The sequence below is a fragment of the Catharus ustulatus genome, chromosome 2, assembly GCF_009819885.2.
Source record: "Catharus ustulatus isolate bCatUst1 chromosome 2, bCatUst1.pri.v2, whole genome shotgun sequence".
In the NCBI taxonomy this organism is placed as follows: Eukaryota; Metazoa; Chordata; class Aves; order Passeriformes; family Turdidae; genus Catharus; species Catharus ustulatus.
Window position 1 is genome coordinate 35,278,621 of NC_046222.1, and position 16,074 is coordinate 35,294,694.

Sequence of the window (16,074 nt, forward strand, 5' to 3'; positions counted from 1 at the left end):
ATGAGGGATGGAAATTAGTGAGTGCAGATGAGGAGAAGGCGGAAGTGCTTAACGCCTTCTTTGCCTCAGCGTTTAGTGGGAAGACGGCTTGTCCTCAGGACAACTGTCCTCCTGGGTTGGTAGATGGTGTCAGGGAGAATGTTGTCCAGGACGAGACAGTCAGAGAACTGCTGAGCTGCTTGGATGTTCATAAATCTATGGGACCAGGTAGGATCCGTTCCACGGTGATGAGGGATTTTGCAGATGAGCTTGCAAAGCCTCTGTCCATCATTTACCAGCAGTCCTGGGACACTTGCAAGATTCCAGATGACTGGAAGCTGGCCAATGTGACACCCATTCATAAAAAGGGTGGTAAGGTGGATCCTGGTAACTATAGGCCAGTTAGCCTGACCTCAGTACCTGATAAGGATATGGAACAGTTTATACTGAGTGCCATCAAACAGCACTTACAGGATGGCCAGGGGATCAGACCCAGCCAGCACGGGTTTAGGAGGGGTGGATCATGTTTGACCGACCCTATCTCTTTTTATGACCAGGTGACCCACCTGGTGGATGCAGGAAAGGCTGTGGATGTTGTGTACCTGGACTTCAGCAAGGCCTTTGACACTGTCTCCCACAGCATTCCCTGGAAAAGCTGGCAGCCCGTGGCTTGGACAGGAACACTCTGTGCTGGGTTAAGAACTGGCTGGATAGATGGGCCCAGAGAGTGGTGGTGAATGGTGCTGCATCCACCTGGGAATCTGTCACCAGTGGCATCCCTCAGGGATCTGTGTGGGCCCTGTTCTGTTAAATACTTTTATTGATGACATGGATGAGGGTACTGAGTCCTTCATTAGTAAACTTGCAGATGACACTAAGCTGGGAGCACGTGTCAATCTATTGGAAGCTAGGAGGGCTCTGCAGAGAGACCTGGAATGGCTGGATGGATGAGCAGAGTACAGTAAGATGAAGTTTAATAAGTCCAAGTGCCAAGTCCTGCATTTTGGCCACAATAACCCCTGCAGTGTTACAGGCTGGGGATGGTGTGGCTGGACAGTGCCCAGGCAGAAAGGGACCTGGGGGTGCTGGTACAGCCAGCTGAACATGAGCCAGCAGTGTGCCCAGGTGGCCAAGAAGGCCAGTGGCTCCTGGCCTGTGTCAGGAATGGTGCGGCCAGCAGGAGCAGGGAGGTCATTCTTCCCCTGTACTCAGCACTGGTGAGGCCACACCGTGAGTGCTGTGTCCAGTTCTGGCCCCTCAGTTTAGGAAGGACCTTGAGATGAGCATGTCCAGAGGAGGCAGCGAGGCTGGGGAGGGGCTTGGAACACAAACCCTGTGAGGAATGGCTGAGGGAGCTGGTGTTGTTCAGCCTGGAGAAAAGGAGACTCAGGGGTGACCTTATCACTCTGCAACTCCCTCAAAGGTGGCTGTGGTCAGGTGGGGGTTGGTCTCTTTCTCCAGGCAGGAACTGGCAGAACAAGAGGACACAGTCTCAAGCTGTGCCAGGGGAGATACAGGTTGGATATTAGGAAAAATGTTTTTACAGAAAAAGTGATAAAGTACTGGAATGGTCTGCCCAGGGAAGTGGTGGAGTCACCATCCCTGGATGTGTTTAAGAAAAGACTGGATGTGACACTCAGTGCCATGGTTTAGTTGAGGTGTTGGGCTGGGTTGGACTTGATGATCTTGAAAGTCTCTTCCAACCTTGTGATTGATTCTGTGAATTCTGCGAATGAAGCATTAGAGCTTCCCTCAGCCAAAAGAACACGGATGCAGCTTATATTGCACTAACTTGCAAGGGAACCGCCTTGTAAAATAGAGATTGAAAAACAATCTTTGTGTCTTGAGTTGAGGGGAACTTTTATCACAATGCATGGAGATTTACCAGATGAACTGTTCTCCTCGTCTCCCTGTTCACTTTCTTACTCCGTTGTCTGACTTCACCCCACGCCTTGACGCCATTATCATGGATCTCTGGTAACTCAGCCTAGCTAAAGCACAAGGGCAGCAGACACTGCTGCGCCTTCGCTGAGGGCGCTCCTGCCCACAGCCCCTGCGCAGCGGCGGGGCTGGCCCGGGGCTGCGCCGGGCGGTGCCGCCTCTTCCCGCCCATCACGCACATCAGCGCGGTGACGCCGAAGAACTACATCTCCCGTCGTGCTCCACCTCGACCCGCCCACACCACGTGTGCGCGGCCGCGCGTTGCGCTGCGGGAGTTGTAGTCCGCGGTGGCGGCGCCGCGGAAGTGACTCAGCGGCGCCGGGGTGAGCGGGGGCGTGTTGACTTTCCGGGGACGGCGCTCATGGAGGCTCGGGAGTAGCGCGGCGTCTGAGGGGGTTCGCCGGCCGCCGCCATGTTCGGCTGCCTGGTGGCGGGCAGGCTGGTGAGCGCTGCCCGGGCCCGGGCGGGGCCCTCAACCCGCTCGGGGGCGGGGTGGAGCTGCCGCAGGGCCCTTGGCCCCTCCGGGCCCCGGCGCTCGGCTGATTCCTGCCCCGCGTCCCCACAGGCACCTGCCTTGTCGAGCGTCCTTGCCGGGGGGGCGCTTGCCATCCCCCTGTCAATGTTGTCTCCTCAGAGACAAGCTGGGAGCTTAAAAGAAGCTTTGTAAGGCTAGATTGTGCCTTGGCTGCAAGGATGTGGCATCTCGGGTAAAGAGGAGGGTATCTTTTGCTCTGGCATTCAGCCATCCTTCTGCTGCCTTTCTCAAGGTCTATTGTATTTCCTATGTGAACAGGTTTCCATGATCCTGGGGTTGTGCCAGCCAGGTGGTCAACAGCCACTTCTTAGTGACTTGGCAACCTCTTCTGCACCCTATTTTCCTCCTACGCACATGGGGAGCGAAGGTATTCTGATCCTGTAGTCCCGGGTGGGATATGTGTTCAGTGCAGGTAGAACAAGACTGTTGTGTCTTTCTGGTAATATTTTTTGCAGTTGTTCTTCTGCTGTGTTTGACTTCTATCTGGCTATTTGCTCTTTAGGCTAGTACGTTCCTCACTTTTTGTTATGTACCACTTTAGGTGTATTTCTGTGAAAGGAAGTTCGCAGACAGATGAAGATGAAAAACACTTTAATACTAATACAGGTTTTGTTCTTTTTAGGTACAAGCTGCACCCCAACAAGTGGCTGAAGACAAATTTGTATTTGATTTGCCAGACTATGAAAACATCAACCATGTAGTGGTCTTCATGCTGGGAACTATACCATTTCCAGATGGAATGGGAGGATCTGTCTATTTTTGTTACCCAGACCAGAGTGGGATGGCAGTATGGCAGCTGCTGGGGTTTGTCACTAATGAGAAGCCAAGTGCCATCTTCAAAATTTCTGGTCTGAAATCTGGTAAGACTGGTAGAACATAGCAATCAATGCAACAAATGTGTTCCTGAATGCATAAATGTGTCAGAATGGCTTTGAACAAAAAGCTACTTAAAAAGGCTTTGTGTTTTCAGAGTTTTGTGCAGATATACTAGAAAGAGCCTGTCAGCTTCATGAAAGTCTGTCTGTGTGTTACTGTTCTATGTGAAATTTCTGTCTTGTCTTCTCTTGTGTGTGGTGTTGATCTGGAAATTCTTTGAAGCAGACTTGACATGTTTTTGTCCTCTGCATAGAGGAAAAATTCCCTGCCATGTTTTTAGGTGTTTGTCTAGACATGCCAGCAGCGTTTTATTTCAGCTTGCTCTGTTAAGCAGCTATATTCTTTGTAGCACGGACAGGTTTTGCAAGGAGTAGAGCCTGGCAATGATTTCTGACAGCTGGCACTACCCAGCCAGGGGCAGTTGCTCTGTAGAATTGTCCAATAGAGGGTGTCCTCATTGGAAAGCAGCTTTCCAAATGTTTTAGTACTTTTGGTACATTGAGTATGGGGTGTGTGTCTGTTTTCCTAAATATATGAGGGGTTTGCTGTGTGCCGTATAAAAATGATGAGACATTCCAATGGCACACCTTTGTCTTATGAAAGGGACAGGTACAACAGTCAAGCAGCTTAAGGTGTTACATAAAGTAGTACACATCTTTTGTAGGCTTGGATGTAGTCTACATCTTTAATTTAAATCTCTATTTAATTAAGCATTGAGGTTGCTCTGCTAAAATGTATTAATTAATAACATGGCATGCTTTATTTTGAGTCAGTCTCAATCATACTGCCACATCCAGGACTGAGATAAGGGCTCTCAAGCTGCAGAGCAAAATGAATTCTGATCATACACATTCCTCAAAAATTTGCACTTTCTTCAGAAGAGGGAGCAGCTGCAGGAAGGGTTTGGCGGGGGCATGGTTTTGTGTATCCCAAAGCTGTGTGGTTAGTGCAACAGTCAAGCATGGCATCAGTGCTTTTGGCATGTGTTTCTCATGCTTGAAAGACTCACTAGTGTGTGCCCTTGGACAGCTTTGGAGCAAAATGAATTTTCAGATGCTTTTTGCATGATTAGGCATAATTCCCCAGTAAGGGCTGCTCACAAGGAAGAGCTCAGTGGCAGAGCTGAACACATTTGCAGTGCCTTGAGGCACTGCTGTGCTTGATGTGAGCAGCAGAGGGGTCTGCCATTCCCACTGTCTGCAGCTTAGCTCTGGACTCAGTCTAAGCTGCACAATCTAAGTTTCCATGGCTGTAAACAATTTTCAGGTGGAGAAGACTACTTAGCAGAGAGCTGGAATCCTTGAGAGACATTACTGATACTTGACCTCTGGATTTTGGGTTTAATACCTAGTTGAGAGGACCAGAGCCTGTGTCCCTATCAGCTCCCTGGGAAGCAGTGGTTGTAGCAGAGTTTCATTTGTTTGTGCATAAAGAAGAGCCGTAGAAATGCTCCCTGCTTTGGAATTGTGAGGTTTTTTGGTTTTCAGTTGTGCCTGAAGGTGTGGTAGAAATAGGAAACAAACTTTGGACTTGTATTTTGCACCCTTACTGGAAGTATGTTCACAAGTGGGGTAAGAGTTGCAGCAGAGCCTTTTCCATGACAGACTTTTCTGCTGTGATGCTCTTTATGCTCTAATATGATGCCTGCATTTGAGGCCTACACATGGGTAAGGGTTTTGTTGTGATTGGGCTAGAAGGTAATGAGGGCTCAATCATTGAATTAAGGGTTCAATGAAGGGAAAGAAATGGATGGAAAAATACTTTTCTGATAGCAGTTGCTCTGCAGTGATGTGATGTGTTGGAGAGCATAGAGTCTGAATGCAAAAACCTGAGCTTGTATTTCGGTACTGATTAACATTCTCTACATTTATAAGGTTTGGAATGCTAATTGCAAGAGCCAAGCATGGAAAACATGGAGTGTATTTCTCCTGGTGTAAGGATGGTAATGGATGCTTTTATTTCACAGTTTTAGGCAGACATCTTTCCAAGGCCGTGGTTCTGTGGGAGTTCATGCAAAGTGAATGGAATGCATGTGTTTTATTATTTGAATCACGACTGTCTGAAGTAATCATACATTGTAACAGAGCCTGTTGCTTGAGGCTGTTACATTTTTATTGCAATGTCAACTTCTCTGGTGAAGATGTTACAAGATGCAAAAATTGTACCAGCTCTGTTGCTGTTGTGATTCTTTGTAATGAACTGGATACTTGGTTTCTGATAGCTTGCATCAGGGAAGCATTTATCAACAGCGAATGCTGAGGCTGAGATCATAGGGCTATGACATTTCTCAGAAGAGGTTCTAAATAGCGTTTCAGGAGATGAATTCTCTTCTTACTTACCTTGTGTTAAAGCAACATTTTAATAGGAGTGCTTTACTTGTACAGTAGTGCTAGATTGCAGCTGTAGGATCTGGAGTGAGAAGTAGCACTTTGCTTCAATTGAAAAGGGTGCTGAGTTTGTGAGTGTACTTTCTGTATGGGTTGGCTGTTTGCTTCTTTGTGCCTTGTGTCTCTGCAGAGGAATGGTTGAGCTCCTGAGGTCTTCAGTCTTGATCTCAGTTCAACTTGTCAGACTGTTTTTGACAAGTCAGATGGTGCTTTTGATCTCCATTAGCCTTTCTTGCAGTTCAAGATAGTGCTGACTGCTCTGCAGGACAGCTCTTGATTAGCTTTGCTTTTTCCTGCTAGTCGAGAATACTTGACTATTGTGTTCCCACAAGCACAGGTGCAGCATTAGTGTTTGTTTACTGATAGTATTGTGGTCCCACAGACCTTTTCCTGCATTTTCCTTTAGAGATGCTGACAGAAGAGTACACAATTTAAATGACTCTGAGTGTCCATGCTTGTTTGCAGAGACTTTGGCTGAAGCTGGGACATAAAGTATAGGTTGAGAAAGGTCAGAAGTGAAGGCAAAGGGCTGGAATGATGCCTGTGTTTGTATCATGCAGTTTGAGGATGGTTCCTTGTTTTCTTTGTGGCACTTGGAAAGTCAGAGGCTTTTCTGTTCCATGGCTTATTTCTTTGACCTTTGCTGCTTTTGGTGGGTTTTAGTAGATCAGATGAAATCTGGGGCTGACAGCCCTCCCTGAGTCAGAGAGTTCATAAAACTAGTGCTCTCTACTTTTTCAGAGCAGGTTCCCTAGAACCTGGTTTTAATGAGTGAATCAAACAACTGCAGCAGTGCTGCATATTTCCTGTTTATCTGCAATTGCCAAAATGTGAATTAAACGCTTGGCTCCTGTAAAGAAAGGTTCTGCAGTCTTTCACTCACTGATCGTATTCCCACCTGAATCCATTTACAGTTATTTCACGAATACAAGCCGCACCATTTTGACTAAAATTTGGCCCCCACACCGGAAATGCGGCTAATACTCAGGAGCAGCTAATATGTGAATAATTTTCTGACATTTCCACCTCCAGAAGTGGAAACCGAGGTGCCGAGTCGAGCAACTTGCCAGTAGAAGCCGGCATTTCGTGATTGTTACAAATTGTTACTCTGTTGTACCGCGGGTGGAGCTGCTCCATGCAGGCAGCACAGGGGGTGGGGAAGGCGGGGCAGCTCCCTCCTGCTTGATCCCGCGGCTCGGGGTGCTCCCGTCCCCGCGTGCCGCCACCGCAGGAGCAGGCAGGCTACATCCCCGGCTCCCATCAGCGTCGCAGGTGCCAGCGGGCTCTGTGCCCCCCCTGCCGCCGCGGGGCAGCGCCAGACCAGGGTGACCGAGCCCAGCGGTGGCGGCAGCCGGCCCCGAGCAGCCCCGCCGAGCGGCAGCGCCGGGCTGGGCCACCCAGCCCTGTTGGCAGCCCGGAGCCTGTACAGCCCAAGCCGAGCCAGTAAACCCCGCCCTGCCGCGGTTCTGTTACTAATTGACAACTTTATTGCACGCGGGTCCTCGCTGCGAACACAGAGCGGCTTATACTCGGGTGCGGCTTATTTATGGACAAAAAACGAAATGTTTGCCAACACCCAGCGATGCGGCTTATACTCAGTGCAGCTTGTATTCGTGAATTTACTGTGCTTTATAGGGAGCTATAAAGTCATGTTTTTCTGTTTTTGAGAAATTTCCTTATGATCTGTTGTGTTTTTTAAATGTACCAATCACACTGTTCCATTTGTTGTGCTTGTGTGTACTTGTGCCTGTGCTTGGACTGTGGTTTTTCTGTATTTCCTGAGACAGGGAGATCCTTCTGGTGGGAGCTGGGGAATACTTCTACAGGAGAAACACGGTGGTTTAAGTTACACAGCCTTTACGTGTGTGCCAAACCTAACGTGTGCTGTTCGTGGTGCTTTCAGGGAAGGGAAGTCAACATCCCTTTGGTGCCATGAACCTCCCACAGACGCCAACAGTGGCTCAGATTGGAATCTCAGTGGAACTGCTGGAGAACCTGGCCCAGCAGACTCCTGTTGCAAGTGCTGCTGTGTCATCAGTAGATTCATTCACAGAGGTAGCCTGGACATTCCATTTTCAGAAATTCTCTTTCTGTGGAAGTCTCAAGAATTGAGCCTCAGAAGCACTAATTGGGGAGTGGGTAGGGGATACTGCTTTGATTTAGGATTGTAACCAACCTAATAATTGTCAAATCATTTGATTGGATGCTTTGATACTATGAGATTGCTTTTTCTTTCACTGAAAAACTGTCTCCTGTAAAAGACTGGAATTTGCATGCTCAGTGACATTGGGCCAAGAGATTCACTTGTGTCAGTGTCACTCTACTGTAAAATTACTTATGATTTTTCTTATATGATAAGAAGTATCTTTATGATACTTCTTATAGGAGTCATTGTCTTATAACTGAATGTAGTTGAGAGAGTGGGTCTTTGGTGATCTGTAGGTGCTGAAACTTCAGTATGTAGACTTGCAAGGATGGTCAGAAATTACTCACAAGTTAAGATAGATGTGGGCATGGATGCAGAGAGATATTCAGGTGTACCACTTTCCCTGGAGAAATCCTTCTGATGTAGCTCTGCAGAACTACAGAATTATGCCCTTTCCCACAGAAAGATTTTTATTTGTTTTTCCTCAGTGCCTTCTCTGTGGATCAGGCCTTGGGCTACAATATGTTTGCCATTTTTTAACCCAGCCTGTCCATTAGTTTGAACCTCTGGAAGTCCTCAGCCAGCTCAGTCAATCTAACAGCCGTCCAAATCAAGCTAGACCTGCATAGTGGGTCTTGATTTCCCTAACACTGATGGCTCTGGCATTTTCTTTTAATATCTCAGCAGTTGGTGAGGCTTTTCTTCAGGCCTTTCTTATGCTCTCCCTTTTCTTCCAGGTGCTTGCTGAGGGAGACTGGTAATTGTACAGTAATCCTGATACTGTAGCTGATGTTCTATGGCAGTTTATACACATTATAGCTTCAAATAGGTAATGTTCGTTGCAGAGAGTTACCATGACTAGGAGTTGACCAACCGCTATTTTTGTATAGTATAGTTAACTGAGCTTTTCTGGAGTTGTTAGGGGCAAAGGACACCTAAATAATGTTCCTGATTCCACCAGTTTTTATTATAGCAATAGTTGGGTTATGAGGAATAACGTGCCACATCAGGTCATTTGCAAGGTGGCTCCTGGTAGTAGTATTTAAAGAAAAAAAACACCTCACCATTGCATAACATTTTTACAAATTTTGTTTTCAATTAAGAGAATATTTCTGTTAAAAAAGAGCTACTTATTACTGAGAGCATCTTAATCGAAGTTGTAATTTCCTTCAAAGAATGCAGTTGACCCAAAGGGTAAAGTACTGCTTACTCCTATAGAGAAAATGTGTGAGGTCAAAGTGCAAAGAAACCTTTGAGGGAGTAGATTGCAGAGGAAGGGCATATTTGTGAATGATGGTTTTACTTTAATATTTGACATTAGCTCTCTGGAACTGCTACATTGTAGCAATAAAACTATTCTTTCAATGGCAAAATCAAAAACTCCTAAGTAAAGGAGTTGCTCTCCTATTACATTTTTAGTAAGTTTTATGAAGATTTATTATTTAATATGTCTTTTTAATATAAACTTATGTATAAAAAGAACAAGGACAAAACCGTAGAATTCTGCATGTGAGTGGGGTAAGACTGAGGGTAGGGCTCTGAGATATCATTCCTTCTGCACCTTTTGTCAGAGGGGAGCACAAGACTCTGCATTTATTAACTCAGGCTCTGTTTTCCTGTATCTGTCTGTTAAATTTTCTATATGAAAATGCTTTGTTCTCACATCAAAACAAAGCATAACTTAAAAAAAAAAAATGGGGGAAATAAGGAGGTACCATAGACTTGTATGTTTGTGGAGTGGCTGGGAATGTCCTACACCTCAACCTCTGCACACAGGGCTTGCTATTTCTTGGCCTCTCTCTCACTCTTCTTTCCTACTCCTACAGTTTAGCAGTGCCCTGTGCATCCTTTAGGTGTTTTTCCCACAAGATCTTGTAGAAAAAGATGCCAGGACAGCATCTGTGCGGAATGCTAGAGAACATTGCCCTGTCACTGGAGTCTGATGGGTTGTAACTAGACAGATTGCAGACTTTTCCAATCATTTAACAAGTGTTTTTTTGGGAGCTGGAATGGAAGCTTTGGCCCAGTCTGGAGTTCTTCTGATTATTCGATTTGGAGGGGAGGGACAGCTTTTGTAACTGCAATACTTCCTTGTCATAAACAGAAAATGTTCTTCCCAAAACTTTTTGTCCAGTTGGATGAAACTGAGCAGGGAGAGGGCAAGTGAATATTCTTAAAATGATTTCTGGGTGCCAGATGGATCTGAGGGCAAGACTGAAACTTAGAACATCTCGATCATTGTCTCTGGGCCTACTACATCCACTTTCCTACTGTGTTTCAGATGACAGTGCTAAAATTACTTCATAAAGGAGCTGTATATCTGTTAACCTTGTGCACAAAAATTCAAACTGAAGAAATAACTTCCTTAAAATGTCTCTTTTTTTCAGTTCACTCAGAAGATGCTGGATAACTTCTATAACTTTGCTTCCTCGTTTGCTGTTACTCAGGCACAGATGACCCCGAATCCTTCTGAAGCTTTCATTCCTGCAAATGTAGTTCTGAAATGGTAATGGCAGTGATTTCTAGTAACAAATACTCTTTTTTAGGCATTAGGCCATCATTTCTAAGCACTAAAATATTGTCATGCTATTCAGTGAGATGATGCAGAGCATTTATTTTTTTTTATTTCTAGTATAAAGAAGTCCTGCACACTGTTTTTATATTTATTTGTCAGCTTTTTTTTTGTTAGAAAAGTGCTATGCAACCAATGAAACTTTTTTGTTTCTAAAAAAGTTGCCTTTAACATATGTGCATTTGCACTGTGTTGCTGATAATGCAAATGCTCTGGAGTTGTGGGAAGATGGAGCACACTGATACTTGTCAATTTGTGCTTATTTGTTTTATTTTACTATGTCTCTTCCTAGACATAGTTCCGGCATAGTTACCTCACTTAGGAATATGTGAGAGGTGACAAAATCATGTTTATAGTTGACCTGGTTCTGTCACCAAGATCCTTGAGTTTAAATACACAAGTCCCTCTGGGAGTTGTTTTTCAGGGACTGGTTTAATAACTGTCTGGGGATGGCCTGTGTAATCTGGAGATAAATTGTGAACTGCAGGCAATCCTTCAGATTATTTGAAAATGTCTTTACTATCAGTTTGGCCTTATTTATTTAGTCTCTGCAGTATTAACCTAAGCTCTTTTTAAATCAGTATTTGAGATTATCTGAATACCGTCTTATCATTAGTAAGATCTCATGAATATGCAGGCAGTTGATGAGAGCCAAATGTTTTGTTTGGGAGTGTAATTTGGTGCAGATGCCTTGTGTTTAAAAGGTAACTACAAACTCCACAAACTGTATGTGGCTAGGGTCTCTGATGTGACTGGTCAGTGCCTGGGTGAGGCTGAATTGGTTTAAAACCCTTCAGTCTTTTCTGACTTGTGCTGGGCTATGAACTGTAGAACATTTTGTGCTTTCCTTTGTTTCATGGGCAGTACCTTTTGATTCCTTATATTTTGGGTTTGTGAGAATTAAAAGGAGAGTTTTAACCTTTATGGCTCAAACCCTATAGGCTTCTCTATTTTTTTCTTTTAGAATGGCACAGAAATTGTATATTTTATCTATTTCTTCGCTGTGTGTCAACAGTGAATTCTGATGCTCAGTTTGTTAATGGTTTGCTTGGTTTTGTGAGTACGGAAAGTGAAATTAGGACAGTATGTGTCCATACGTTTGCATTATTGCATTTCCTCATTTGATTTTACTAAAACATTACCATCCAGCCTCAGATTCATACTTCTACCTGCCCAGCCCAAAAAATGTTGTACATAAAACAGCCACATGTAATTCATGGACTTGTTTAGGTTGGAACAGACTTTTAAGATGGAGTCCAATCATTCCCCTCCTGCTGCCAAGTGCTCTACAAACCCGGGGCCAATACAACACATCCACACATCTTTTAAACACCGCCAAGGATGGTGACTCCACCACTCCCAGCGCTTGACAACCCCTTCAGTGAAGATTTTCCTCATCGCCAATCTAAATTAACTTAGAATTTTGCTAAGCTTGAATGAGTCTCCTCTGGGATAGCGCTTTAACAAAATTCATCTTGCTGAAATACACAAGTCTAACTGTGAACATTCTAGATATGTAAATGGATTTGGGATTTATTAATTTCCTGGTGTGAAGCAGATCTAATTTATCATGTTCTCTGCATAGACTAAATTGCATGTACCGTATTTTAAAAATACAATTGTATATGCAGCAGCTGTTATTTTTTGATTTTTTTTTTCCTAGGTATGAGAACTTCCAGAGACGTCTGACACAGAACCCTCTCTTTTGGAAAACATAAACTTAAATTCTGTCATTTGGAGTTCTTTCTGAATGTTACCTGAAAGATGTATCAAATAACTCCACTAAAGATTTTCGGAGGGAAGGAGGGGAAAAATCCAAACAACGATTAGTCTAAATAGACAAACTAGTAACTTTTATATAACTCTTGAACAGTATTTAAAATTAAAATCAGTGAAAATTACTAGTCTGCATGTTGGTTTATTTAACTGAAGTGCTTGGCTGCAACAAGAAATTAGTGTTCTATGTAGAAATACTTCTTTGAAACTGCATTTTAAAAAAATTACTAGGTGAAAAATGGCAGCACTGTGTCATACTTGTGTCGTGCTTTGGTTTGTTGCACAAACCAAATGCAGATTTTCCTTTACCTCATTTAAAGGGTGATCAGGCAACTGTGAATATGCTGGTGGTTTTCCTGCTGGTACTTGCACTGTAAGTTCTTCCATTTTGTGGACAACCAATATTCCTGTTCCCAACTCATATAAATGGTACAGTATTTCCCTCTTTGGCAGTAACACACTAGGAGTACCTGTCTTTAACTTTTCCTGTATGAAACTGTAATGAAAAGGGAATCTTTGGGAACTTCAGCTCTGCTAGAATTATTCCCAGTAAATAAGAGTTAAATCTTGTTTCTCTTAGAAACAGATGTGTGGTGTATGATAATGCTGTCTAAATTACTGGCACCAAAGGCTCTCACATTTGCTCATAAATTTGTAGGATTTTGGGGTGGTCTGAATGATTCTCATTACGGTGCAGTTTCTGCTAGTGTGATGGCTTCAGCCACATGTGCCCAGGTATCTCATAGGTGAGCTCCAGATGGCCCTTTGTTCATTAGATTAGCTTGATGAGGAATACTATTTTGAACAATAGATCTTGCTTCTGTAAGTTACTTTCTGTAACCAAGGACTAAGACTTGTTCCCAAACCACTGGCATGAAAATAAAAGTTTTTACTGGTTTCATTGACTCGGGAGTGAAGCCTTTAAGGAGTCCTTTATCAAATCAAGTCAGCCTTAGGTACACTTGTCCTGAGAATGGAAACTCAGTCCTTTGAACCTGCTCAATGACATCATGCCATCATTTCTGCCTCAGCTTAAAATGGACTCTTCCCTTGCATAAAAGCTGAGGGACTCAAGGAATAAAAGGAAAGAGCTCAACTTGGGGCCCAGAAGAGGAGGAAAACAAACTGATGAAACCCCAGGAAAGCTGTGTAAGAACGGGTTTTGAGAAGTTAATATATGGAACAAAGCTCAGGGTTATTTCCTAGAAGCCATGGCACAGACCCAAGCCCTGAAAAACTTTGGGTTTCCTGCTTGACTAAAGGCTTAATTTTCTTAAACATATTTGTAGGCCAAAAGTTTGTGGAGAAGCAACAAGGAGGGAAGTTAGCAGAGCCCAGGCTGAATTCCCTCATCAGAATGGGTCATTAGGATCATTCTGTGTCACCTGTCAAATTCTGCTGTAGGATGTGGTAGTTTGGTCACACAGGTGTCAGATACCTCACATAGCTGGTGACAGAAGGGGATCAAAAAAGAGGGACCAAATGGAAGCTGGGAGTGGTCATTGCTCAGCTTCACATGCTTCCAAGGAAGCATCTGGCTGATGTGGAAATAGGTATTTAACACTTCATAGGCCATTGCAAGGCATCAGGAGTTAGGCAGTATGTGTCTAACAGACTCACTCCATCAGCACAATTACTGTAGATACTATCTACGACCTCCTCATCTGACTGGCCAGAGCTGCCCTCTATAAAATAATCCTTATGTCACTACTCCTTGTTGCCACTTTCTATGGCACTCACTGTCTGACATGGTTTGGTGAAGAACGAGTCATAGAACTAAAGGTTTTTAAACCCAAGGGCCCTGTTTGGGCCCAGGCTGTCACTCTGCTGCTCAGTCTTGTCTCCTCTAGTTATAACAAGCTACTTCTGTTCTGACCAAAGCTGCATGTTGGTTATGCCAGATGCTGGTGGGATTGTTGTTTGGGCTTCAGGGAGCCAGACCCACCAGACTAGATCACAAAGTCTAGCATGAGCGCTGTGGCTGCCAGCTCCAGTCGTTAAGCTGTAAATGAAAATATGTAATTATATGGGGTTTTAATAATTCAATAGTGTAGATTAAAAACTTCCCCCAGTGCTTAGCTACTGTGGATTCAGCAGGTGTTGTCTCTGACCTCACTGAGTGTGGCACGTGCTTGAGAGCATCATTGTAAATTACTTTTCATTCCTGCTGTGACTAAGCTTACAGATCAGAAACTCACAGAGGGAAGACTCTATCCCCCTTCAGTATCAGTATTTTGCTTTTCACAACTGCTGTGAAAGTAAGAACTGATTCATTTCTGCAGGTTGTGTGGATAGCCAGACTGTGCTTCTCAAACATAAGTGCTTTTTCTTCCTCAGCTTTGAAGCATAGGGTTATGGTTGTTGAGTTTCACTAGCTCTGTGAGATCCTAGCATATGATCACTAGTTAGGATGCTTGAGGAAACAGGCATTCAGTTTATCTAAGGAAATTTAATATAAGAAACTCCAGGGTCTTCTAACCTGTATCCAAACAATACTTTTAACCTCAACATCATGGTTTTAAAATGGGAGAACAGGATTATAGGAATAAATCTGAGGAGAAACAAAGATTCATTTATTAATCTATTTTGCCTTTAACATATATATCTGTATATGTATCTGTATCTATATATATCCTTTTTTCCTCCATAAACAAAATACTAAAATTCCTTTCCTGAAATACAGCCAGAGGTGTAATGCCTGTAATAATAACAACCTTGATGTAATATGAATTATTTTGTAATGATCCTCCTACATTAGAGTATTTTTCCCATTCCAAGTTTCTAGATACTAGGTAGTTCCTTTTAATGAAAACCTGTTAAAAATAAAAAATACTATCTACTGCTCAGTAGGCTTTGAGGCTAAACATACCCTTCCATACCAAACTCATAACCATGACAGAGGTAGACATATTTCCCTTCATTGTGGGACACTTTCCCAATTGTTTTCCTTTGCAAGCCAACAGTGGGGATTATTTTCACAAGGGCCCTACCTGTTTCTACATCTGTCGTCACCTCACCACCATGCCCAGAGAAAACTTTAAAAATACAGGAAGCAACAAAGTGCATATATTGCTGCTGACAGAAGCAGATGCAAAATTCATGGCAAGTAGTCCAAATTCTAATTATGCAGGGGATTTATTTGTTTTTTAAAAGTTGGTTCATTTCCTTATTGTAAATATTTTTCTGACACAGCTCATGGTGACAGCGAAGCATTCTCAGGTGAACCTGTGTCTGTAGCAGAAGGAAGTTATTCCTTGACTTTTAGCCACGGAACCAGAGCTCCCCAATACAATCAGTGGTGAAACATGACCATGAAATGCACCAGAGGAAACCAGCACTCCTACCTATACTAGGAAGGGCAAATTCGATCCATATTTGCATAACTTTTTTTGGGCTTAACATTAAAAGTCTCAAGAACCGGATTTAAAATTGTAACATTCTTTACTCATTCACCACCAGATGGAGCATCATCCCAGGAAACAGGACCATACTCTGAGAAGAGAGACCTTTTAAGCGAACCACTGATTTAACAATCAGGAACCTGTTTTCTATTTCTATTTCCAGCTGTGGCACAAAACTTTTTGCTGTCTCTGGGCAAAGTCTCTGCCTAAAAGTTAGAACTGCAGTCCAAGCCTATCATTTATGCAATTTCTAAGTTTCTGCAAGTTGGTAGAATAAGACAAGGGCTGCCAGGTTCCTCTACTCTTCAGGGTTTTTTTGTTGTTTTTTTGTTTGTTTGTATGTTTGTTTTGTTTTTTTAGTCTCATCAGGACAATACTCAGTGTGCAATAACTGAAGGAATCAGCAACCTTCAAATTTTATTATGCCCTTCATGCAGAGTTCATAAAGAACAGACCTCTCT

The 16,074-nt window shown here is 43.6% G+C and overlaps 1 protein-coding gene across 6 annotated transcripts; it reads left to right on the forward strand.

The window, feature by feature from the left end:
- The first annotated feature begins 2,241 nt into the window (after positions 1-2,241).
- On the forward strand, positions 2,242-13,117 carry HIKESHI (heat shock protein nuclear import factor hikeshi). Of its 6 annotated transcripts, none has more exons than XM_033085079.2 (6): positions 2,242-2,362; positions 2,714-2,822; positions 3,133-3,315; positions 7,622-7,773; positions 10,252-10,370; positions 12,100-13,117. In XM_033085079.2, exons 1-6 carry the CDS (start codon positions 2,333-2,335, stop codon positions 12,152-12,154), a joined length of 648 nt encoding a protein of 215 aa, XP_032940970.1. In that variant the 5' UTR covers positions 2,242-2,332; the 3' UTR covers positions 12,155-13,117. The 6 variants fall into 6 exon arrangements, with proteins under 6 accessions (XP_032940970.1, XP_032940978.1, XP_032941005.1 ...); XM_033085084.2 differs by lacking the exon at positions 2,242-2,362 and adding an exon at positions 2,404-2,627; XM_033085087.2 differs by lacking the exon at positions 2,714-2,822 and having other exon boundaries at positions 2,245-2,362; positions 3,078-3,315.
- The last annotated feature ends 2,957 nt before the right edge of the window (positions 13,118-16,074 follow it).

Excerpts from the sequence above, each read along its gene's own strand:
- HIKESHI (XM_033085079.2), top strand. The coding sequence starts at position 2,333 with ATGTTCGGCTGCCTGGTGGCGGGCAGGCTG. Across the intron at positions 7,774-10,251 it reads CAGTAGATTCATTCACAGAG|TTCACTCAGAAGATGCTGGA; the intron begins GTAGCCTGGACA and ends TCTTTTTTTCAG. Across the intron at positions 10,371-12,099 it reads GCAAATGTAGTTCTGAAATG|GTATGAGAACTTCCAGAGAC; the intron begins GTAATGGCAGTG and ends TTTTTTTCCTAG.